Here is a 25,610-nt window from a genome sequence, read left to right as displayed (position 1 = left end):
AATTGGTAGGTCTAAATTACTCGTTACTCTTGTGAACTTCTATTATCCTCTCTCCTCATGATGGAGCGACATTTGAAAATATCTTAAAGACTTGTGGGTTTTTGGAAACAAAATGACAAAACACGAGGCAATATTTTCTTAACCTTACAAAAGGCAAATCATTTCTGCAAATCTAAATATAACTGTTGATATTAGTTGGATACCACGTCATTTCAATGTGGACATGTGTGTAATATTTGGTAGAGACATTGACCAATGAGATGTCAACCTATATTGGCTCACTCAAAATGTCAGACAGAAGTTTGTTGAATTCCCAATGTGTTATCACAATGATCTCAACCATGTAAAAGCACAACCAAAGTTCCTACGGGAATACAACTTCCGATATGTTATTTATTTATACAACAGATTAACGTGCTATCACTGTGCTTAGCAGAACCAAATTGACAGTTTCATAATTTAGCACACACTCTAAGCCAGAGCAATTTACAGGAGATTGATAGTTACAGTAACTTCAAAATATGGCCATAGATGTTTTACTCATTTTAATGTTGATTTTAAAAAATATATATATGTATTTCACCTTTATTTAACCAGGTAGGCCAGTTGAGAACAAGTTCTCATTTACAACTGCGACCTGGCCAAGATAAAGCAAAGCAGTGCGACAAAAACAACAACACAGTGTTACACATGGGATAAACAAATATACAGTCAATAACACAATAGAAAAATATATGTACAGTGTGTGCAAATGTAGTAAGATTAGGGAGGTAAGGCAATAAAATAGGCCATAGACGTGAAATAATTACAATTTAGCATTAACACCAGAGTGATAGATGTGCAGATGATGATGTGCATGTAGAGATACTGGGGTTCAAAAGAGCAATAAATAAATAAATAACAATATGGGGGATGAGGTAGTTGGGTGTGTTATTTACAGATGGGCTGTGTACAGGTACAGTGATCGGTAAGCTGCTCTGACAGCTAATGCTTAAAGTTAGAGAGGGAGATATAGACTCCAGCTTCAGTGATTGTTGCTATTCGTTCCAGTCATTGGCAGCAGAGAACTGGAAGGAAAGGCAGCCAAAGGAGGTGTTGGCTTTGGGGATGACCAGTGAAATATACCTGCTGGAGCGTGTGCTAAGGGTGGGTGTTGCTATGGGGACCAGTGAGCTGAGATAAGGTGGGGCTTTACCTAGCAGAGTCTTATAGATGACCTGGAGCCAGTGGGTTTGGCAACGAATATGTAGCGAGGGCCAGCCAACGAGAGCATACAGGTCGCAGTGGTGGGTAGTATATTGGGCTTTGGTGACAAAACGGATGGCACTGTGATAGACTACATCCAATTTGCTGACTAGAGTGTTGGAGGCTATTTTGTAAATGACATCGCCGAAGTCAAGGATCGGTAGGATAGTCAGTTTTACGAGGGTATGTTTGGCAGCATGAGTGAAGGAGGCTGAGAATGTTACATTAGTTTGTAAGATAGCCTTAACTTTAGGCTATTTAGTGTATTACAAAAGTAATATTGACTTGTGTTTGGTTAACAACACAACCAATTATCAACATTTAAAGGAGATATAGAATATCTACTGCTTGGATAGTTTCCTCTGAGCCCCTGGCTTAATGTTAACTTTTATTTTTGGTTTAGTTCATCATTAACTTGAAGATTACATTTGAAATCAACCAAAGCTTGAAACCCTAGGACCAAGTGTATTGTCTATTGTTAGTTGAACCCTGGGTTGAACTGAAACAATAGCAGGAGGTGCTGCCCAGCCTATAGTTTTTTTCTGATACTGGATATAACGCTGAAGATCTGACGTGGTTTCAAAGGTAGAAATTCAACATACTTTATACAAGATTTGTCTATGTTGAAAATTTGCTGATATGATGACATAATCCTGTGGTTGAAATTACACCCTCAAAACAACAGTAGATTTTTTTTTTCTTCAAATCAAATGTATTTTACAGGCAGACTCCACGTCACAAAATGTTGACAAATTACATTGAAACAACATTGATTCAACCAGTTTGTGCTCAGTGTGAGGGGTCTTTACTTCAACATTATTGTGTTTTGAATGTATTTCTAATACCTTTAGTCTAGCAGACTTTTTCTGCTAGATGTTTTCTAGGACATTTTCTCCATCTGTTTGACCAGAAATCAAAGCCTTTACTTATTCCATATTTTTATGATGGAAAATGGTTTAAAAAATGTATATATGCCTAAAAGGTCGACATCGCCCCCCCCCCCCCCCCCCCCCCCGCGGAAATAAGCTTCAGTTGAAGCTAGTGACATCAGCTTTTTGCATTGGATGCTCTCAATCCACCGCGTCTGCCTATGTCGAACTTCCGCATGTGCGATAAAAGATGACAGGGCCAGAGCGGTGTTTGTTAGAGCACGAGACATCCCGAAAATCTGTTTTTTTTTTACAAAATCGTCTGTAGCTTCCGAATGGTTTGGTCTACAATTATGACACATCTATGGAAAGATGAGACTCTCATGAACACGGTGGTGTTCTTTCTCCGTGTTTTCTCTATGACCTCTACAAGTGTCAGGAGACTCGTCTGAAGTCAGTAGAGCTGATCTGCCAACTCCTGTCTGTAGCATCTGAACTGTTTGGACTACACACTAATATGATATGTGGCAAAGGTCTGTGTGAAGGTGAGACTTCCATGTTTTGCTCTCGGACGCCCACAGGCCTCACAAGACTCGTCTGAAGGTCCCCTATACACGTTGAAACAGTGAATGGAAGCATAGAGTACCAGTCAAAAGTTTGGACACACCTACTCCTTCAAGGAGTTTTCTATATGTTTTACTATTTTCTACATTGTAGAATAATAGTGAAGACATAAAAAATAACACATATGGAATCACTTAGTAACCAAAAAAAAGTGTTAAACAAATCAATGACAGCTTTGCACACTCTTGGCATTCTCTCAACCTGCTTCACTTGGAATGCGTTTCCAACAGTCTTGAAGGAGATCCCACATATGCTGAGCACTTGTTGAGGGCTTTTCCTTCACTCTGCGGTCCAACTCATCCCAAACCATCTCAATTGGGTTGAGGTCAGATGATTGTGGAGGCCAGGTCATCTGATGCAGCTCTCCATCACTCTCCTTCTTGGTCAAATAGCCCTTAAACAGCCTGGAGGTGTGTTGGGTCATTGTCCTGTTGAAAAACAAATGATAGTCCCGCTAAGAGCAAACCAGATGGGATGGCGTATCACTGCAGAATGCTGTGGTAGCCATGCTGGTTAAGTTTGCCTTGAAATCTAAGTAAATAATTGACAGTGGCACCAGCAAAGCACCCCCACAACATCACACCTCCTCCATGCTTCACGGTGGGAACAACACATGCGGAGATCATCCGTTCATCATCCGTTCGTTTAGTTATGAAGAGTGATCAGATGAATTGCAATTAATTGCAAAGTCCCTATTTGCCATGCAAATGAACTGAATCCCCAAAAAACATTTCCACTGCATTTCAGCCCTGTCACAAAAGGACCAGCTGACATCATGTCAGTTATTCTCTCGTTAACACAGGTGTGAGTGTTGACGAGGACAAGGCTGGATATCACTCTGTCATGCTGATTGAATTTGAATAACAGACTGGAAGCTTCAAAAGGAGGGTGGTGCTTGGAGTCATTGTTCTTCCTCTGTCAACCATGGTTAATTGCAAGGAAACACATGCTGTTATCATTGCTTTGCATAAAAAGGGCTTCACAGGCAGTAAGATTGCACCTAAATCAACCATTTATCGGATCATCAAGAACTTCAAGGAGGGCGGTTCAATTGTTGTGAAGAAGGCTTCAGGGCGCCCAAGAAAGTCCAGCAAGCGCCAGGACCGTCTCCTAATGTTGATTCAGCTGCGGGATCGGGGCACCACCAGTACAGAGCTTGCTCAGGAATGGCAGCAGGCAGGTGTGAGTACATCTGCACGCACAGTGATGCAAATACTTTTGGAGGATGGCCTGGTGTCAAGAAGGGCAGCAAAGAAGCCACTTCTCTCCAGGAAAAACATCAGGGACAGACTGATATTCTGCAAAAGGTACAGGGATTGGACTGCTGAGACTGGTGTAAAGTAATTTTCTCTGATGAATCCCCTTTCCGATTGTTTGGGGCATCCGGAAAAAAGCAGCTTGTCTGGAGAAGACAAGGTGAGCGCTACCATCAGTCCTGTGTCATGCCAACAGTAAAGCATCCTGAGACCATTCATGTATGGGGTAGCTTCTCAGCCAAGGGAGTCGGCTCACTCACAATTTTGCCTAAGAACACAGCCACGAATAAAGAAAGGTACCAACACGTCCTCCGAGAGCAACTTCTCCCAACCATCCAGGAACAGTTTGGTGATGAACAATGCATTTTCCAGCGTGATGGAGCACCTTGCCATAAGGCAAAAGTGATAACTAAGTGGCTCTGGGAACAAAACACTGATATGTTGGGTCCATGTCTAGGAATCTCCCCAGACCTTAATCCCATTGAGGCGGGTGGACAAACAAAAACCCACAAATTCTGACAAACTCCAAGCATTGATTATGCAAGAATGGGCTGTCACATGTGGCCCAGAAGTTAATTGACAGCATGACAGAGCGGATTGCAGAGGTCTTGAAAAAGAAGGGTCAACACTGCAAATATTGACTCTTTGCATTAACTTCATGTAATTGTCAATAAAAGCCTTTGACACTTATGAAATGCTTGTAATTATACTTCAGTATTCCATAGTAACTTCTGACAAAAATATCTAAAGACACTGAAGCAGCAAACTTTGTGGAAATTAATATTTGTGTTATTCTCAAAACTTTTGGCCACGACTGTACACAATAGTAAAAATAAAGAAAAACCCTTGAATGAGTAGGTATGTCCAAACTTTTGACTGGTACTGTATATGGAGACAGTTTAATGCCAAAATGATGGGGTTAAATACATGGACAAAAAAAAGGATAAATGTTTCCTAATCTTTCTTATATCGCTCAGATATAGGAGAGACACTTCAGAACAAACTTTATTTAGATCTTTGGGGGGGACCATCTGTTGTTCCATGTAATGAATCTGTTATTCAATGCGTTATTATGGGCTAATAGCATTAAGGCCAAAAATTATTTTTCATCAAATCGTTTTTTGAAATATATACTGGGGATGCTTCAATGGGTCTTGAATTTGAAAATAAAATAGCTAAATGATCCTTGGTATGACCTTCTTAAAACAATTCCATATAGCTTAGACAGGGCTTAGAATCGGAATGGTTTTAATAAAGCATAAAAAGATAGACTTTTCATTTGACACCAAATTTGATGTACTCCTATGGACTTCACCTGTTAGTGCTCATGGGGCTTTTTTTTACATGGAAATGCCTGGGCTTATTCATAGCAAGGGTACACATCTCAGAAAGGACCCTATATGCCCATATGCCTTTTATGTTGTGATCACATTTATATTTGCACCAAATGAACTTTAGGCTCTCACCAGGTCCCAGTTACATAAAAGCTCCCAATGATTCAGTCTTGGATGTGTATTCCCAATGACCAGTCAATTGTGTGATTCATTCTTTTAGTGAGAGTGAATGTAGTTTGAATGTACAATAGGTCTTTATGTGAGATAATTATGCTTGGTAAGTGCTAGCCTAGCTACTCCCTCCATCCCATATAAATCCCATATGAATCCCATATAAATTGGGACACACACACACACACACACACACACACACACACACACACACACACACACACATTTCAAAACAGAACATATTCTTGAGCCACACGAAAATAGCTCTACCTCAACATTATCACAACATACAGTGCTATGCAACCAGAGAGGTCTGATTGCCACAGTAGCTAGTCTGTGGTTGACTAGCCTAGTCAGATCATCACAGTGGCTGATGGTCTATTCTAGCCCCATCATTTTTGTCTCTCTGGCACAACACATGTGTATGTTTGTACATGTACAGAGAGACAGTTAAATATGCACGCACACACACACACACACGCACACACACACACGCACACGCACACACACACACATGTATTGTCAATAACTCCACAACAGCACCATCAGAAATGCTTGGAGGATCACATGACAAGTGACAAGTGCTGCAGGGACTCGGCCAGTCAGTTACTGCCTGACCTGACCACGCATGGCTCTCCCTTGTGACCAGAATAAGTCCTTACATTAGGCCTACATGCACTGTCTGATCTGCTCCGAGTGTCAAATCTGAACCCAATCTAAAGTGTTTAAGAGAGATTTATTTTGCGTAGGTAATCTATCTTCAGTCTGTTGACTACCTTAGCTACATTAGTTGACTACATGTGCGTAATGGCGCGAGGGCAAACCCTTTTGGACCTGTATAGCCTAGCCTATGTTTTTATTTATTTGTATGTTACTGTTCTATATGCATGGGTTTTAGAGAGTGATGTGAAGGGTTAACAAATTGAAAACAGATGAAACAAACATTTTTCGTGTCGGACGTCATCATGCAATGGGCGTGATGTAGCCGTTAAAGGTCTGTTGCTGAGTTACTATGAAAATAAACTCACATCAGACAGCTCTGATCAAATAACACTAATCAACATCTATTTGTTTCAGCGTATAGAATATAATTTCATAAAACTAGAATGGTGAATTGTTTCTCTCTCGTCTATGTTGGTTTATTTGTGTGGGTTATTTTATTTACCATTCTATGGTATGTGTGGTCCTCTGGTCCTTGCCTTAGCTGGCAATCTGGGTTTCAAAAATCTGTCATCATTCCAAAGAGCCGCGTCTTATGGAACGACAGACACGAGCGCAATAATGCCAAAGGGGGGTGTGCGTATGGCAAGCAGAGAGCGGAGCAGAGAGAGAGATATTTAGAGCGAGAGGCAGATGTCTTTCTCCACTCCAGAAGAGAATACCGCAGCAATGGACAAATTATTACGACGTAGTAAAACTCATTGACAGCTTGATAAGACCTCATTTCTGACTTCCGCTAAAGACACAAAATAGCCTGACGCATGCATGTAGGAAGATCCAGGTAATATCGGTCTCAAATCGCGTAAACGCGAGGCGCATAATCATCGTTTTCATAATGCGGGCGTGAGTAACATACTGTAAACGGAGGGAGGAATAAGGGAGGTTAGTAGAGGGCCAGTGGTAATCGGCTCACCACTATACGAGCTATAGTCCTCTCCGCCAGACCAAAAGCGGGCGAGAGCGGGCCGAGACAGCAGTATGTCGAACCGAAAACATCGGGACAGCCAAGAGATATGCGCCCGCAAGGTCCGGGAGCTGGCCCAGGCTGTAGTAAACAAACACTGCTTCGAGTGCAGTCAACCGGGGGTGACTTACATCGATATCACCGTGGGCTGCTTCGTGTGCACGTCGTGCTCTGGAATGCTGTAAGTAGGTGGATACACAAGGGACATATATATTTGGATAGCTTCTATAACATGCTTATTGCGCACATGAGGCTATTATATATGCCTATAAATAAAAGAAGCCCATTGCATGCAAATTATTAACCAATAATAATGTCCGGTATGCTGCATCTGCAGAGCATATTTGAAGATGCTGTTATATTTGAGCATTGAGAAGGAACTGAAACGTGAAACTGTAGCCTAACGTGGCCTATGCGCCCTGTATTCATTTACGAGGTCGCCCCTTGTTGTGTTAACTTCCTATGGCTAGAGTTAATTGTACTACTACTACTTTAACATTTTCAGGCGTGCCCGTTTACCGCGCCGTGTTACGTTTCCTTTCGTCGGGGCCCAGGTTTGGTGTCTCTTTCTGGTTCATGTAACATTCTGCATGCAGACCGTTGCCAGCTCAGGTCCTCAACACATTATAGGCTATGGCTGTAGCATGTCGCAAGGTTCAGTAATTTGCAGTGGCCAGATTTCAGCACAGGTTTAGACTCTTGTCACGAGCACAGAAGAATAGTCTAAACTTTAAACCCTTTGCACACTAAATGAGCAAACTATTATGTCATGTTTTGTATGCCTAACCTCTACACTAGATACATTTGCACTATGACAATTTTCGCATTTTCTCACAGTCACCTGTCATGGCATCCATTTCTCGAACACTTTAAATCCCCCTTACATCCCATTCCTCTTCAATTCTCTATCATGAGTGTTCCTCTTCAGTGATTTATGTGATTATAGGCAGAGCAAATGTGAAGTGCCCACTTTTACACATCTTCCATCTCTCATTTATTGTTTTTTCTTCTTTTTTCCAATCTCTCTGCCTCAGGAGAGGACTCAACCCTCCCCACAGAGTCAAGTCTATCTCCATGACAACCTTCTCCCAACAGGAAGTGGAGTTTCTGCAAAACCATGGCAACGAGGTGAGTGACAAACGGGCCGCATCCATTATTGACAGTCAGCTGGGCTTGTAGGCGGGACCTAACAGTATTCCAACTATATTTCACCTTCCTCATTACAATTCTTTTCAGTGCTCCGCTGGAGACTTCAATATTTTAACGTCAGGAAAAGGTGAACAAAACACAATTGTGATGCATACTTGGAATCGTAACATTCAGTATTCTATACATTTTTGATGTTCCAGGATAAATAGAGCAATAATAGATTATATACCATAGGTATTATAAATAGATATCATAAATGATACATGTACATCCTTTTACCGAGGCCACCCTGAGAGGGATTGAGGCGACGTGAGGTAGATTTATCCATCTCCCATAATAGTTTTTTTTATGTGAACTAGACAATATTAGATCCAAACCCTCACCTCTCTAGACCAGTCTGTTGTAGAATCTCCTCTATTTTCTTATCCCTCTTTTTGAGATAAAAGGGGATGCTTGATGCCCCCCTCCTTTATCAGTCAGACCAGATAATGGCACTGTTTTGGTGGTTGCAGACGGTTTCTGGAGGAATTTAGCTGCTCTGCCCAATTTGTGCAGTGAACAGAACGCAACATCACAGTTACACCCAAACCACCTCGTGTGTGTGTGTGTGTGTGTGTGTGTGTGTGTGTGGGTGTGTGTGTGTGTGTGTCTAATGCATTGCTTATGCCCAATAATTGCATTTTTGTGTGTGTGAGTGTATGCATGAGTGTCTGATTCATTGCTCTAACGCAAATATCAGGTAGAAAAGTCTGGATATTTCAGTCAGATTTAGTCATGATTAATCATCTTGGTGATTCATTTTCATGTCAGTGAGATGCAGTACTGTGACTAAAACATGTAATTAATGTGTGGAAGGCATGTGTATTGTTTATGTTCTGTATCATTGTGTGTGTGTGTGTGTGTGTGTGTGTGTGTGTGTGTGTGTGTGTGTGTGTATGCATGCGTGCGTGCGTGCATGTGTGTGCGTGTGTGTGTAGGTGGGGAGGAGGACCTGGCTGTGTGCCTTTGATCCAAAGACAGAAGGTTGTTTCGACACAAGGGACTCCCAGAAACTGAAGGAGTTCCTCCAGGACAAATACCAGAAGAAGAAATGGTGAGGAAATCAATAAATATGAAATATTATCATCATATATTCAGAAAGATATCCATATGTCATATCTCACCTTCTCTGAACTAATCTGATCAAAGCTCCATAGTAAATCATTTGTAATTGCACATTGACCAGAATTTGTGGAATTTTTAGGGCAGTGCATTTACTTACCGTGAGAAAATCTTCTTTTTTAGTTTAGTTTAGTTTCATTGAGATAGAATCTCTTCCTCAAACGTAGTCACAGCAACATGTAACTATTTCCAGGCATTTTTCGAAGAACAAGAACAGGAGGGAGGTAGAGGGACCCTGGAGCCCTCCTGGGGTACAGGCCTTACCCATCTCTCACGGCCCCACACCCGCCCAGGCCCAGTCCCACGCCATGCCCCCCTCAGCCAGACTGTTACGCACACTGGTGAGATACATAACACCTCCGAGAGATTGAGGAAATGAGAGAGAGAGAGGCAGAGCTGTATTTCCTGTCAGTAAAACTGCATTGAATCGAATTAAATCAGAGAAGGTGAAGAAAGAGAGAGAGCGTGAGATAGAGAAGGGGAGGGAGAGTGATAGACAGAGAGAAAGAGGAAAAGATATAGGCAGAGAGAGGTGTTACTGTGGACAAGAGTAATAGAGGTAGAGAGAGGTGAATACTGTGAGGTCATACGACACACAGAGAGAACCCACTCCAGGTCGTCTCCACATCAAAGATAAAGTGATTCATAATAAATGAAGGGTTATATGAGGATATGTAACACAGAGGGGAAATACACCCACCCACTGTGTGGTGACTGTCTTGTTCCCTCCCTGTCTAGCCTCTCCTCCAGTCCCAGCTCTCGTCCTGGGGGGACAGAGTCCCCGCTATCTCCCCTGCGGACATGAGGGCTGACGTGTTCACTGCCCGTGCTCCCTCGCGCTCCCAGAGCTTCAGAGATCCCCCTATGAAAGGTAGAACTGTTCACCATCTTTTTTTGGTACTATGAATAATGGCACCTGAGGCAACATGATTTGACCCTGTTTTTTCTTTCTCTTTCCACTTCTCTCTATTGTTATGTCTGTCTCGCTATCTTTCTCTCTCTCTCTCTGTTATTCTCCCCGTCTCCTTCTCTTTGTCTCTGTCCTCTCTTTCCTTGTCTCATCTCTCTCTCTCTCTCTCTCTCTCTCTCTCTCTCTCTCTCTCTTAGACTCTCTACTGAGTGGTATAGAAAGACAACGTCCAGGCTCTCTTTCCTCGGCTATGGGAAATCATAGCCATGCCCCCTCCTTCCCTGCCCTCCCTCGACCCTCAGGTACAGACCACACTGACCTCTTGTCTGATTGGTTGTCTTATGAAATATACTCCTGGTGTCTTCTTCTACCTACATATCTCTCATTTTCTTCCCCATCTCTGGTCCCTCTTTTTCTTTCTCTTTTTCCTTCTCTCTCTTCACGTTTACCTCCTTAGCCAGTAGCACTTTCAAAAACAACTTCACTTTAGGTAAGGCACTAACCTGTACAGTATTTGAAAGTGTGCTGAATGGTTATTCAGCGGAATAGAATAGAAAATAATAGAATAGATTTGGTGGTTGTGCATACTGCATAATTTCCTGTAAAACAGTAGTAAATGTGTATCTCAAGCCTGGCCAGGTCAAGGAGAGACACACTGTACCCTGAGAGGGAGGGAGGGAGGGAGGGAGGGAGGGAGGGAGGGAGGGAGGGAGGGAGAGAGAGCGAGAGAGAGAGAGAGAGAGAGAGAGAGAGAGATAACACATTTAAAACTATTTTTAGAGAGTAGCCAATGCTCCTTTCAACGAGGGCCCAATGGTATTCCACCATGCTGTGGTGCAGTAGTGTAGTGAGCTATATGGGTCACAGTTCTAATCATGCACATTGACATTCCAAATAAGTATGCTATGAAGAAGTGTATGATAAAGTAGGCTATGATTCAGTCCAAATCCTGCTGGCTGCTAATACATGTAGCATGCTAAATGTTTATGCAAAGCTAGTATTGCCCCAATAAGGAATTGAGGTTATATTTGCCATATTGGACTGTTGAGGCTATTGCCTGGTCAGGTCATATGGTCAGAAAAACAAATGCATGGGCTGTGTCTGAAATGCACTCTATTACCTATATAGTTCACTACTTTGGCCCTGGTCAAATGTAGTACACTATAGAGGGAATAGGGAGCCATTTCGAACTCACCCCCAGCCTTCCTTATGTCGGCCATCTTTTTGTTGGCTCTCCCAGGTCGTACAGTGGCCTCCTCGGGGGGCTCAGCTCCCTTCAGGGCCTTCCCTAAGTCTCTGAGTGTGGACTTTGGAGGGCTCAGCCAACAGCACAGTCGCAGTGCCCTCAGCGTCGCCCCCCCAGCCCCCGGCCCCAACACACACACAGACCACCAGGACCGCTACGCTGCCCTGTCCCAACTGAACAGTGTCTTCCCTGACACATCACCCGGACCTGCAACTGGACCAGGACTTACAGGTAAGGGTACAAGGAGTGAGTGGGGGGGGGGGGTGTATGTGTGTGTGTGTGTGTGTGTGTGTGTGTGTGTGTGTGTGTGTGTGTGTGTGTGTGTGTGTGTGTGTGTGTGTGTGTGTGTGTGTGTGTGTGTGTGTGTGTGTGTGTGTGTATGTGTGTGTGTGTGTGTGCATGTATGTGAGAGACAGAGATAAAAGGTTGTTGTCAGCTACATTGCATAACGTTTATAATTCCCATTGTGCTTTCAGCTCTGAATGCTACACCGCTGGGTTGTAGCAGAATGACTTTGGAAATATGTTTCTGTTTTGATTTAGCAATGCTACTAAATGCTAACATAACTAATGCTAACATAAATGTGCAGGAACAATGCTTTGGGCATGTTTAAACATATATTGTTTTATTCCCATGATTCAATACATACTACTTCTCCCCCAGGCAATCAGATAGGTATTGTTTTTCTGTGTCATAGTTTAATTTGATGAATATAGCGTTGAACTCTAGAGCAGTTGATTTTTTTTTTACACTTTTACACTCAATACATTTACACCTTGACGACTCAAGCTCTCAGAGTGGAAACTTTGCATCCTATGTCTAAGTGATTTAAAGTACTCTTACCACCTAATTACACTTGATCTCTCGAATTAAGCTCCAGCTAAAGCCCTGTGCTTATGGTCTGTCTATTGTTTTAATGTCTGTTGTTAGCACCCCCCGGTGGACTACGCCAGTATAACACGCTCTTTGGGAAGCGCCTGTCCTCCAGTTCTACTCCTGCCAGGTAATGAATGCAATGTCAAGCAAATACACTTAACTTTCATATTAAGTTAACTGACTATGTGTCAACTCTGTACACGTGCATTGCAAATGCGCCGGTCCCAATACAAAAAGATTATTAAAGATGATTTATTTGCTCAGGATATCTGCACACCCTTGGTTTAGTAATTCATGACAGTCCTATACCAGAGCTGGAGACAACTGCAATAGTAAATGGATTGTTTTAGTTTTTTTTTTAATGTTCAAACATGTAGTAATACAATAATACAATAATTCATACCCTTTGACTTAATCCACATTTTGTTACACCCTGAATTTAAAATGGATAAAATATATATGTTCTCTCAACCATCTACACACAATACGCCACAAGAACAAAATGAAAACTTTTTTTTTACACATTTTTGCAAATGCATTGAAAAGGAAGTACGAAAGTATTCATCACCCCTGTGTCAATAAATGTTCGGTAGCGATTACAACTGTGAGTCTTTCTAAGTCTTTAAGAGCTTTGCACATCTGAATTGTACAATATTTGCACATTATTATTTTTTTTTAACTCTGTATCTGTTATAAAGTCACCATTGGCCTCGTGGTGAAATCCCTGAGCAGTTTCCTTCCTCTTTGGCAACTGAGTTAGGAACAACGCCTGTATCTTTGTGTTGACTGGGTGTATTGATACACCATCCGACGTGTAATTAATAACTTCACCATGCTCAAAGGGATATTCAGTGTTTTTTTTACCCATCAGTAGGTGCTGCTCTGTGCAAGGCATTGGATAACCTGGAACACTTATTGACTCAAGACATCTCAGCTTTTCATTTGTAATTCATTTGTAAAAATGTCTAAAAACATTATTCCACTTTGACATTATGGGGTATTGTGTGTAGGCCAGTGATACAACATCTCAATTCAATCCATTTTAAATTCAGGCTGTAACACAGACAACATTTTGAAAAAGTCAAGGGATGTGAATACTTTGTGAAGGCCCTGTATATAGTTGGTCTTCCCTCATCCTCACCTTCCTTCCTTCGTCTTCTTTTCCTTCTTTCTTCAGCTCTCCAGGCGTGGATGCCGTGACGGGATCCCAAACATTTGCAAGTAGGCAGTGTTACAAAAAGATGAATTAATCACGCGGGTGTATATTTCTCATGAAAGATTTTAAAAGACATGACCAAATCCCTTAACCTCTTTGTCTCTCTCTCTCTTGTCTCTCTCTCCCTGTCTCTCTCTCTCTTTGTCTCTCTCTCTCTCGTCTCTCTCTCCCTGTCTCTTTGTCTCTCTGTCTCTCTCTCCCTTTCTCTCTCTCTCTCTCGCTTTGTCTCTCTCCCTCTTTCTCTCTGTCTCTCTACCTCCATGTCTCAGATTTCCCCAACCCGTTCAGCTCCTGTTCCAGCTCTCAGCAGCAGCCTGCCCTCTCTCCCAGTAACCCCTTCCACAGCTCCACCTCAGGAGGTAAGTTTCCCGCAGGGCTAGTGCAATCCAGCGTCCTTGGGGCGTCTCTACCCTAAACCTTAACCCTAACCCTAGTCTTAACCATACCCCTAACCCTAATCTTAACCATAACCCTTACCTAACCCCAACAATTACCTTAACCTTTTGACATTTCAACTTCAATTGGGTAACGTCAGAGTTGGGACGTCCCAAGGGGAAAAGGTCAAGAATGTTCCAGTAACAGTTTACATGAAGGTACTCTTTTAACATGTTAAACTGTATATAAGTAGTTTATAGACCGTGTTCATGAGTTAGTACTGTAGTTTAGACATCATTAACAAGCGGTTCTAATGGAGAATTGAGAATAACATCTGCTCCATGTACAAGGCCCCTGGATTCGCGGTGTATTGGAGGACACAAGATGACACCCCAGTGTTGTGTTTCTTCTAGGTGACTCCAGTGGGTTTGTCGCCTCTCCCACCTCAGTGTTTCCTCCGTCTGCCACCTTCCCAGCTCCCACTACCCAGAATGCATTTCCTCATGAGCATGCCAACAAACAGGAAACCAACGGCAAGTAGAAGTCAACAATCGTTCTATTCTATTCTTCTAAGCTCTGCTCTTTCCTATTCTATTCTGCCAACAGAATTGCGAGAATGTTCTCCAACGATCCAGTACAGGACCACACGAAAATAGCACTTGCCGTTTTGCATTCTGTATATACAAAGTACAGTACATGCTTTGCCAAGAAACACAAAAGTTAGCCAGTAGTGTGGTGTTTGATGGCTGCGCTACCACAGCAGCATGCCATGTCACCCCACAGCTAATGATGATTACCAGCATCTTCCCTCCCCTGCTTACACAACACCAACTCAGTCCCTAAATATAAAGTTACAACCCAGAAATGTTGAATTAGTGATATTGCCATGGTTGGTGGGGCGTTGCCCATTCTAGTAATTATATTTCTTTGTTTACTCTCCCTTTCATGTTGGGTGCTGGTTGATTTCAATGTGTGTTGAATGGCAATTCCCATGTGGTCCTATATTTGTCAGACTAGTATAGTATTTGATGTATTAGTATTTGGTCTTAATGTGTCTCTGGCTTTGGGGGTGTTGTTGTGTTTGTAGGTTTTGCCTCTTTCCCTGCACCGGACTCTCAGCCCAAAGTTCCTTGTCCAATGTCAGTGAACCCATTCACTGTGAGTACCACACTACAGCAACACAACCACAATGAGCATTAAGTGCACTTCAATAGCTTGAGCGGTGTTTGCTGGGGATTTGGATAGGAGCTGCTTAATTATCATGCTGAAGCTTAATTCAACAGGAATGAACGGTTCATTGGTGTTTGAGGGCTTTTCTGGAGTAGTACATTTACAGTAGGAGCTCTCCTTCGCTCTCTCACTCTCCCTCACCATCTCCTTCGCTCTCTCACTCTCCCTCACCTTCTCCTTCACTCTCTCCCTCTCCCTCACCATCTCCTTCGCTCTCTCACTCTCCCAACCTCTTTCCCTCCTTCGCTCCCTCCCTCTCTCAGGGGAATGTTTACCCGAGTAGAGGAATGTCGCGAAACCCTTTCATCTGATCCCGGCGCCCCGGGCTACGACCGACATGGAGGGGTGGACTGAAGACCAGTGAACTTGAAGAGCTGCTGCCATTTCAATGCCCCTTCAGAGAGAGAGAGGGGGGGGGGGGGGCGTTCATGCAGGCCCCTCTCCCCTCTACGTGTGTGTGTTCGTGCGTGCGCGTGTGGAGTATCTGTACTGTAACGTTTATCCATGGAATGTGTGCATGTGCGTGCCGGTGTGTTTGAGTGTGTGTGTGTGTTTATCACATACCATTTACCAAGGGTGTTTATATGGCAATAGAATCCACCTCAGGGATCTGTGCGTGTCATCACCAAGACGTACACACACACTTACACACTTAAGCTGGGTGTACACTACATGATTTTGGCCCCGATTTAGCTGTCCCAGACAAGATTTTGAGATCGGAGACAAACTGTCGTTGCCTACTCCTTTAATGTGAGCGGGTCAGAGATGCAATCTCAGGGCTACTGATCCCGTCTTTGAGCAGTCCCAGACGTCCCGATATTTTCAAACGTTTGATTTTTGTCGGCACAAGATCTACAATGCTCTTGGAAGTGTGAGATTGTGCATCGACAAGTTCTGAGAATGGTGATCGGAAAGAGCCAATGAGAGCTCGCCAGAGAAGAAGCCAGTTAGATGATGACGTTGTTTCGACTCTCAAGCAGAAGCCATGACTACTAGTATGCATTTGTACTTGCCTTTAATCAAAGCCAAAGTGTCACATTGTTAAACAGCTCTGAAGTTCACAAGCAATGTTATTCCATTCAAAATGTTGGCTAGATATTTCAACTCTGTATGGCAAGCGTGAATGTCTGACTGAAAACGTTTACGAGGCTGCTTTGAGCCACAGCTCGTTCTAGTAACATTAACAATCCAATCACATCATCACGTCAATGTTTTGATGAGACAGCGGGGTGGTACCGAGAATCCTCACGACCAAGTGAAGAATCTTGGCGTGTGTCACCCCCATTTGTGCTACGTTGGCAAGACTAAAAACTACAGGGGAAAAAAGTTTGTTTAATGTGAGAGGCTGAGCGATGTTAGGATTTTAAAAGTCGTGCAGTGTACACCCGACATTAGCTGTTTCTCCCATGTACTGCTTCTGTGCAACAGCAGCCCCATCAGCACGTCAAATCATCATATTTTGCTCACTTTTTGGATACACCTCTGATAAGGACATTGAAAAACTCCCCAAAGCTAGCCAGTCCAGTCAATCAGTGTGTATCAAGTCACAGAATGGAAACATCCCTCTTCAAGGCTTTCAGAGCTGAACAATATGACAAGCGCAAAGAAATTATGACAAGCAAGCATTTGTTTTTCTTAGTGACGGTTATGCCAGCCTTAACACAACATTCTCTTAACGCATGTAGATTGGAAAACATTCAGACAAGCCTGTCCCCCCCCCCCCCCCCATGTGCTGCGTGCGTATCAGAAGAGGCTGGTGGGAGGAGCTATGGAAGGACTGGCTCATTGTAATGGCTGGATTGTAATCGATGGCACGGAGTCAAACATGTGGTTTCTGTCACAATGAGCCTGTTTTCCTACAGCTCCTCCCACCAGTTTCCTCTGTTGTGTCCGAATGTGGAAAACACATTTCTAATTGTTTTTTTTAAATGTTTTGTTGATTTTTGTAAATCGTTTGTGTTTCAGTCTCAGGCTGCATGCGCTGGGAGGGCTGCAAAGAGGAGATGCTATTGAATGTAAAAGCTGTTTTCAAAACAATAACAGTGTGTTTCATCTCTCCCAGTGATGGACCAAATGTTTCTCGTTCTTTTGGGTGACAACATGGAGGTGAAATTCATTGTCTTTCTTTCTTTCTTTCTCTTTTTTTCAAGAGTTCCATCGAGAAAGTATTTGTAATGAGAAGTGTCCGTGTTCATAAATTCAAATAATATTGGTTGCTTCTTTAAACAGTGTCTAGTTCTTTATTCGTTGTGTGTGTGTGTGTCTCTCTCTCAATTTTTCAATTCAATTCCATTTGCTTTATTGGCATGACTTAACAATGTACATATTGCCAAAGCTTACTTTAAACATTTAAAATATTAACATAATTAATAATAATAATCAATATTGTCAACGGGACAACAGTAACAACAATAACAAAAGGTCAAAATAGCCATACATTTAACAATAACAATAAGCATAGAGGACACATGTTGGTTGGTCTGTCAGACACTGTCCCTAATTTTATGGCAGGCAGCAATGTAGTGCGCTGCCAATCCACAGCTCTCTGCGTCCTCCCCCAACAGGACGGGTAGCCCGTCCTCATCAGAGAGTTCTTTGAAACCTTGAATAAGGGTTTCAAATTTGTGGAAATTACACTCTCTAATTGTTTTATATTTTTTACATTTTGTCAGGAAATGCAGCTCTGTCTCGGGTTCTGCTGAGGTGCAGTGGTTGCACAGCCTTTCCTCTACAGGGAGCCAGGTTTTCCTGTGTCTACCCTTCTCAATGACAAGGCTGTGCTCACTGAGCCTGTACTTCGTCAAGGTTTTTCTAAAGGTTTTGATCAGTAACCATGGTCAAATAGTTATCCACGGTGTACTGTTGATTTAGGGCCAGATAGCACTGCATTTTGTTTTGTGCTTGTGTTTCTCAATAAGTCATGTCGTTTTGTTTTGACTATGTTGTAATTTGGTTTATTCTGATTGATTGGAGGTTCTGGTCCTGAGGCTTCAGTGTGTTAGTAGAACAGGTTTGTGAATTCAGCCCTAGGACCAGCTGGATGAGGGTACTCTTTTCTTTGCTCAGTTCTTGGATTTGCAAGGCTTGGTAATGAATTGAGAGGGGCTCACTGTATTTTAGATGTTTCCAAAACTGAATTGCTATTTTTGTTTGTTTTTATTAATACTAATTTATACTAGCTGTACTAATTTATTTACTAATTCTGCCCTGCATGGATTGTTTGTAGTTTTCCTCTGGACATGTAGGAGAATCTTACAGAACTCTGCATGCAGGGTTTCAATGGGGTATTTGTCCCAAAAGGGTGAAATCTTGTTTTGCAAGTGGACCCAACACCTCGCTGCCACAAAGTGCAATTGGTTCAATGACACATTCAATTAGTTTTAGCCAAATTTGAATAGGTATTTCAATTTGATTTTTTTTTTAATGGTGTAGAATGCCCTGCGTTCTTTCTCTCTCAACTCATTCACTGCATCATTAAGGTGTCCAGTTGAGCTTGTTTTTAAACGTAAGTAGTTGTAGTGTGTGCAGTACTCTATATATGTTGTACCAACTGAGAACTTTGGTTTAACTTCCTGAGATCTAGATCTTCTCTAGAAAATCATAATTTTTCATATTTTTGGGGTATACTGCCAGGGTCCAGGTATGGCAGTACTGCTCTAACATGTCCAGGCTCTGCTGTAGGCCATGTGCTGTGGGTGACAGCAGGTACAGGTAATCTGTGAAGAGCAGGCATTAAACCTCTAAATTGTGGAGACACTATTTTTCTAGAATAGTGGCCATTTCGTTTATGTAAATATTGAAGAGTGCAAGGCTCAGATTCCAACCCAGCTCCTGGTTAAAGAATTCAAGTTATTTTCTTGCCTTTTCTTTTCTCTCTCTCTGTGTGTGAAATGTTTAATTTGTTTCACTAAACGTTTTGTAATACATAACTTGTAACAAACAATTTGGATCATCAAATATTCACCCAAGTAATTCCTTCCTTCTGGCTATCAGTCAATTATGAGTATACTATTGTGACAACATTTAACCACCAGGTGGCGTATGTTCAATAGTTTTCAAACCATGTCCATTTATTTTTTATTTAATGTAACCTTTATTTAACTAGGCAAGTCAATTAAGAATTAATTCGTATTTACAATGCCGGCCTACCAAAAGGCAAAAGACCTCCTGCGGGGACGGGGGCTGGGATTTAATATATATATATATATATATATATATAACATATAAATATAGGACAAAACACACATCACGACAAGAGAGACATAAGACAACAACATAGCAAGGCAGCAACACATGACAACATAGCAAGGCAGCAACACATGACAACATAGCAAGGCAGCAACACATGACAACACAGCATGGTAGCAACACAACATGACAACAACATGGTAGCAGCACAAAACATGGTACAAACATTATTGGGCACAGACAACAGCACAAAGGGCAAGAAGGTAGAGCCATATTGCATAATTCTACATCTACAATGTAATAATGAAAATAAAGATGAATCGCTAGGTTGCTAGTTATAATTATTAACTATGTGTAATTAAAATAATACAATAAACAATCTTCATAAATAATACATTCATATGACTGAATCATGTAATTATGCCTATAAACATAATGTAAAATATTCCCATTACAGTTCAATCGATCGCACCAACAGCTGTAAAAAGATTCAACTGAAAAGTTTAATAAAGCCAAATGTGCTCAGAGTTTCCATCATCGGGATGCAATTTGATGAGGGTTGCATTTTTGTTGAGTCTTGAGTGTTGTATTTCTTGTTATGAAATGTCCCAATCGTTCAACCGTGCAGCACATGATGTGATCTTCAAAATAACTTCCAAATTCCACAATATTGGCTGAAGAACACATAGGTATTCCTCTAAGAACCAAACGGGAATTCATTCGATTCGAATTAATCTCTCTCTCTCTCTCTCTCTCTCTCTCTCTCTCTCTCTCTCTCTCTCTCTCTTTCTCTCTCTCTCTCTCTCTCTCTCTCTCTCTCTCTCTCTATACTCTGCCTCTCTCTCCCTCTTAAATTATCTCACATACTATGGACAAGTGTTGACTGACAACTTTTCATAGTAGCCCCACGTCTAAGCGAGGGGACAGGAGCGGAGGGGACAGGAGCGGAGGGGACAGCGTTACAGCGAAGTAGTCCGTACACTGCTGCAGCAACAGTACATGGATTAAAGCGCTCTGCCTACTAGCTAAATAGTAGCGATGTGCATTCCGCATCATTTGGCTCCGTTCAGTTTAAAAGAGCCGCATAATTTGCCTCCCAAACGACTCTTCATTGAAACTGTTGGAAAATCGACCTAGAACCACGAAAACATTTGCAAATCTCCAATGCAAAGACAAAATAGTAAGTTACCATTACCCTATGTGAGATCGTGATATGCAAGTTCAACTACATTTTTACCTAGCCAAATTGTTAGATCGCCTGCAAAACGTTTTTTTTTTTTATGCACTGCAAAAATGAGAGTGAACCAGAATGACCGCTATTTATTGTTTCTGCATTCAGAAATCCTCCATCTTCAGATAATGATTGTGTAACTTAGTTGTAAAAGCAGTAGTAAAAGTAGTAGTATGCAAATCAGGGAGCCAAATGAACGGCGAACGACTCATTCGCGAACGACTCATCACTACTACACAGTAGTAGCAGGCGCTTTCGCGCAGTTGCCGAATGTGCTCGCCTGTGTGTTCGTGCAGAAAACTAAAGGAGAGACTGCTGAGTTGAACAAGGTAGTTATTGCAACGAGAAAGGAAGGGGATATTTAGCTAATCTTTTAAAAGACTAAACTGGACCAGAGGACCTCTCTCCCTTGCATACATGTGTTAAAGGGAGGGAGGGGAACGGCACAGAAGGATGTTTGAATTACCCTCTACAGTTAACTTGCGAGAGTGTTTTTGCTGAGTTGAAAATATTAAGTTTAGGTTCGAGAAAAACAAGGTAACTCGAGCGCAATGGAGAGCCAACCACCCGAGCCGCAAATCTACGAGGACGTTCGAAAGAGCGGCTATCTCCGCAAGCAGAAATCCATGCACCGGCGATACTTCGTGCTCCGGACGGCCTCGGAGAGGGGCCCGGCCCGGCTCGAATACTACGAGAGCGAGAAGAAATTCAGAGGAAAGACACCCGTCCCCAAGAAAGCGCTGGTGCTGGAGACGTGTTTCAACATCAATAAGCGGGCTGATGCCAAGAACAAGCACATGCTAGTGCTGTACACTCGGGCGGAGAGCTTTGCCATCGCGGCAGAAAACGAGGCGGACCAGGACGAATGGTATCAGGCCATGGTGGAGCTGCAATGCAAAAGTAAGTAAGCAAACTACAACGAGCTCTATATGGCTGCCTATCGTTATAACGAAGTGGCCATAGTATTACATCTGAACGTGGCGATGTAGCCCACTGCAGCAATTTGCTCAAATGCAGCTTATAAACACGACACGTGCTGGTTTAATATACCACGACTGTCATTGTTATTAGGCTATTTGTTATTAGGTTATTGTTATTAGGCATTTCAAATATATATATATATATATGGTTATTGTTATTAGGCATTTCAAATATATATATATATATGGTTATTGTTATTAGGCTATTTTTAGGACATCCAGAAATGTGCATAACGGGAGTAACTTAACATTGCTCGTCAGCAGCGAGGAACGTCCCACTGCTCACTACCAGCGATGTTTTAAAACATGTCCGCACACGATTTTAGCGTAATAGTTTGAGGCATGCTCTTTGCGTTTTAAAGAAAAGCGATGTCAAAATATATCCATATTACAGTGTGTGGTAGGTTACTGTACTTATTAATGTGTTTTGCTGCATATGGACCATCATTTAAATATGATGTAAAATTACAGTGCATACTTCTTTGCATAATAATTATATTTAGCCAAGGTCCCCCAGAAACGGCAAATCGCATGTTCCAAGTTGCGGTGTGTGCTTATCCTTGCCAACACCCTGAGAACGTTATCATACTTTTTTCCCACACCCTAATAGATAGCCTACTTGCGCCAAAAGTTCACATATGGACCAAAAGCTTGTGGTTTGTACAGGGTTTAGAGACGGGTTAAGCAAGTAGTTTCATTAAAACGTATGTATCAAGAGTAGGCTATATTGGAGACAATGTTCTACAGCCAACCCTCCTCCTGCTTCTTCCTTTGCCGAGTCAACCCTGGCCATTGCGCAAACGCATCCAGATTTTTTGTCATGAGCCTGATTCTCTGTTTACTTAGTATGTACGATAAAAGTATGAACAAAGTATGAACACTCCCTACAGTAAATCGCCAGAGCGTCTGTTAAATTACTAAAATGTAATTATAAACTGGGCGATTCGAGCCCTGAATGCTGATTGGCTGACAGCCGTGGTGTATCAGACTGGTATGACAAAACATTTATTTTTACTGCTCTAGTTACACTTGTAACCAGTTTATAATAGCAATAAGGCACCAATGGGGTTAGTGATATATGGCCAATATACCACCGATAAGGGTTGTATCCAGGCACTCCACGTTGCGTCGTACCTCAGAACAGCCCTTGTGTGGTATTTTGGCCATATACCACACCCCATCGTTCCTTATTGCTTAAATGTATGTTTTTATTTTCTGCTGAGATGACAATATTTGCCAAGACAAGACATCACAGTAGAGGATACACGCAAAACCAACAGCATGAACAAGTTGACACAAGATCCATATTGTTGGATACCTGTGTAGTGTGCACAAGTACCACTAGGCACACTCATCTTCCCTTCAGAGTTTTTTTTTGTATTATTTATTCACATTTGCAATTATGCACATACAGTAACAAAAAGCATCGGTTTTCAATTTATACACGCGTTCAAATCCCTCCTGATATCAGCAGTTGAGCAAACCTTTTGTGCAAACAAAACTATCAAGCCAGTGGCTGACTGTGGCTGCAATCACCCGTTTTTTTTTCTGCAGTCTCATCATGGGAAAGAAAGCTCATAGACCAGTGACGGGGGTGGGGAGGACACATGATGCAATCTTGGGTTCAAGGTACTTACAGCTGACCTGCTGGCCTACGTTATGTAAAAGAGCTGACTACAATGAGGGGGGAAAGTAGGTGCTGCCGCAACCAACAAGAGAGAAAAGCAGAAGCCTCTTACTGTGTTGAACATGTCTTAAACATTCTCCACGGGTAACGGTGATCAAGAGGTTGACATAGAATTGGACCTCTTTTGACTTGGTTAACCTGTGCCTTAAAGTAACTGTCCAGTGTTTCTATGAAATATGGCCTATAATTTAAAAGCATATTATCTGTGTGGGAAGGGTGTGTGTGTACCCCAACAACAGAATGGTGTGGGAATATACCAGTCACTAAAATTATTCATGCGAGTAGACCGTTGATTGGCCAGGTCACCCTACTCTAGAATGGTGATTGGCCAGCTCATCTCCCCTCAGGAGTATGATATCTTACTCGATTAGAAAATAGCGAGCATTTTTTAAACGGCCTGTTGGAGATACAATTTTGAGGTGGGTTTTTAAAGTATTTTTTCCCCCTAAAATGTATTCTTTGGCCACAGATAGTACCGTAGGACAACTTTATTTAGATATAAGTCGACAACATTATTTGGGTATAAGTCAACAACATTATTTGGATATGAGTTAACAGAATATGAACTTTTAAAATTAGATTTTCACTGGACAGTTACTTTAACTAATGTCTTAGGCCTATGACCTGTGCAAAGGGGTCCAGGCTGTCTCGGGCTTTAGTTGGCCCTATGAACAGATCTAAGATCAGTTTTCCCTACTCCAGTCCTAACTGTAACCAATTGGGCACCAAAAACAGCAACAATATGTTTACATTTACATTTTAGTAATTTAGCAGACGCTCTTATCCAGAGCAATTAGGGTTACGTGCCTTGCTCAAGGGCACACCGGCAGATTTTTCACCTAGTCAGCTCAGGGATTCGAACCAGCAACCTGTCAGTTACTGGCCAACACTCTTAAACGCAATGCTATCTGCCGTGCATATGTTATATGCAATAGGTTACATACAGTGCCTTCAGAAGGTATTCATCCCCTGGACATTTTACTCATTTTGTTGTGTTAGACCCTGAATTTAAAGATTTTTCGTCACTGGCCTACACACAACACCCCGTAATGTTAAAGTGGATTTATTTTTATTTTTACAAATGAATAAAAAATGAAAAGCTGAAATGTCTTGAGTCAGTAAGTATTCAATCCCTTTGTCATGGCAAGCCTAAATACATTCAGGAATAAAAATGTGCTGAACAAGTCACATGATAAGTTGCATTTACTCACTCTGTGTACAATAATAGTGTTTAACATGAAAAACTACCTCATCTCTGTGTCCCACATACAGTGCATTCAGAAAGTATTCAGCCCTCTTGACTTTTTCCACATTTTGTTACTTTACAGCTTTATTCTAAAATGGATTAAATTGATTTTTTTCCCTCATCAATCTACCCACAATACCCTATAATGATAAAGCAAAAACAGGTTTCAACCGGAAATATCACATTTACATAAGTATTCAGACCCTTTACTCAGTACTTTGTTGAAGCACCTTTGGCAGCGATTACAGCCTTGAGTCTTCTTGGGTATGACGCTACAAGCTTGGCACACCTGTATTTGGGCAGTTTCACCCATTCTTCGGTGCAGATCCTTTCAAGCTCTGTCAGGTTGGATGAGGAGCGTCGCAGCACCGCTATTTTTAGGTCTCTCCAGAGATGTTCTAATGGGGCTCTGTCCGGGCCACTCAAGGACATTCAGAGGCTTGTCCCGAAGCCATTCCTGCGTTGTCTTGGCTGTGTGCTTAGAGTCGCTGTCTTGTTGGTGAACATTCGCCCCAGTTTGTGGTCCTGAGTGCTCTGGAGCAGGATTTCACTAAGGATCTCTCTGTACTTTACTCCGTTCATCTTTCTATCGATTCTGACTCGTCTCCCAGTCCCTCAGTCCCTGCCGCTGACAAATATCCCCACAGCATGATGCTGCCACCACCATGCTTCACCTTAGGGATGGTGCCAGATTTCCTCCAGACGTGACGCTTGGCATTCAGGCCAAAGTGTTCAATCTTGGTTTCATCATACCAGAGAATCTTGTTTCTCATGGTCTGAGAGTCTTTTAGGTGCCTTTTGGCAAACTCCAAGTGGACTGTCATGTGCCATTTACTGAGGAGTGGCTTCTGTCTGCCCACTCTACCATAAAGACCTGATTGGTGGAGTGCTGTAGAGATGGTTCTCCTTCTGGAAGGTTCTTCCATCTCCAC

General features: G+C 42.2%; 3 protein-coding genes across 5 annotated transcripts in view; 2 read left to right on the top strand and 1 right to left on the bottom strand.

The window, feature by feature from the left end:
- Window positions 1–9,833, bottom strand: part of acap1 (ArfGAP with coiled-coil, ankyrin repeat and PH domains 1) — a 36,607-nt gene extending 26,774 nt beyond the window's left edge. The window contains exon 1 of the mRNA XM_036987550.2: window positions 9,594–9,833. The gene's annotated coding sequence lies outside the window, so the exon portion shown is untranslated. The remainder of the gene's footprint in view (window positions 1–9,593) is intronic.
- Window positions 6,714–17,572, top strand: agfg2 (ArfGAP with FG repeats 2). 2 transcript variants are annotated; one of them, XM_036987551.2, is made up of 14 exons: window positions 6,714–7,364; window positions 8,218–8,311; window positions 9,310–9,425; window positions 9,687–9,834; window positions 10,232–10,364; window positions 10,601–10,705; window positions 10,861–10,893; window positions 11,644–11,880; window positions 12,580–12,652; window positions 13,703–13,746; window positions 14,011–14,100; window positions 14,530–14,649; window positions 15,204–15,274; window positions 15,610–17,572. In XM_036987551.2, the coding sequence occupies exons 1-14, from the start codon at window positions 7,198–7,200 to the stop codon at window positions 15,655–15,657; spliced, it is 1,479 nt and encodes a 492-aa protein (XP_036843446.1). In that variant the 5' UTR covers window positions 6,714–7,197; the 3' UTR covers window positions 15,658–17,572. The 2 variants fall into 2 exon arrangements, with proteins under 2 accessions (XP_036843446.1, XP_036843447.1); XM_036987552.2 differs by lacking the exon at window positions 10,861–10,893.
- Window positions 17,573–20,430: 2,858 nt separating this feature from the next.
- LOC110531720 (insulin receptor substrate 1-B) overlaps window positions 20,431–25,610 on the top strand; it is an 83,189-nt gene continuing 78,009 nt past the window's right edge. For both annotated transcript variants that reach the window (XM_090183768.1, XM_021615051.3), the window contains exon 1: window positions 20,431–21,665. In XM_090183768.1, coding sequence (XP_090039894.1) covers window positions 21,317–21,665 — 349 coding nt within the window. In that variant the 5' untranslated portion in view covers window positions 20,431–21,316. The remainder of the gene's footprint in view (window positions 21,666–25,610) is intronic.

The sequence above is a fragment of the Oncorhynchus mykiss genome, chromosome 9, assembly GCF_057628025.1.
Source record: "Oncorhynchus mykiss isolate SJ-2025 chromosome 9, ASM5762802v1, whole genome shotgun sequence".
In the NCBI taxonomy this organism is placed as follows: Eukaryota; Metazoa; Chordata; class Actinopteri; order Salmoniformes; family Salmonidae; genus Oncorhynchus; species Oncorhynchus mykiss.
This window is presented reverse-complemented; position numbering and strand designations above follow the sequence as displayed.

Excerpts from the sequence above, each read along its gene's own strand:
- agfg2 (XM_036987551.2), top strand. The coding sequence starts at position 7,198 with ATGTCGAACCGAAAACATCGGGACAGCCAAGAGATATGCGCCCGCAAG. Across the intron at positions 13,747-14,010 it reads GGGATCCCAAACATTTGCAA|ATTTCCCCAACCCGTTCAGC; the intron begins GTAGGCAGTGTT and ends TCCATGTCTCAG. Across the intron at positions 14,101-14,529 it reads CCACAGCTCCACCTCAGGAG|GTGACTCCAGTGGGTTTGTC; the intron begins GTAAGTTTCCCG and ends TGTTTCTTCTAG.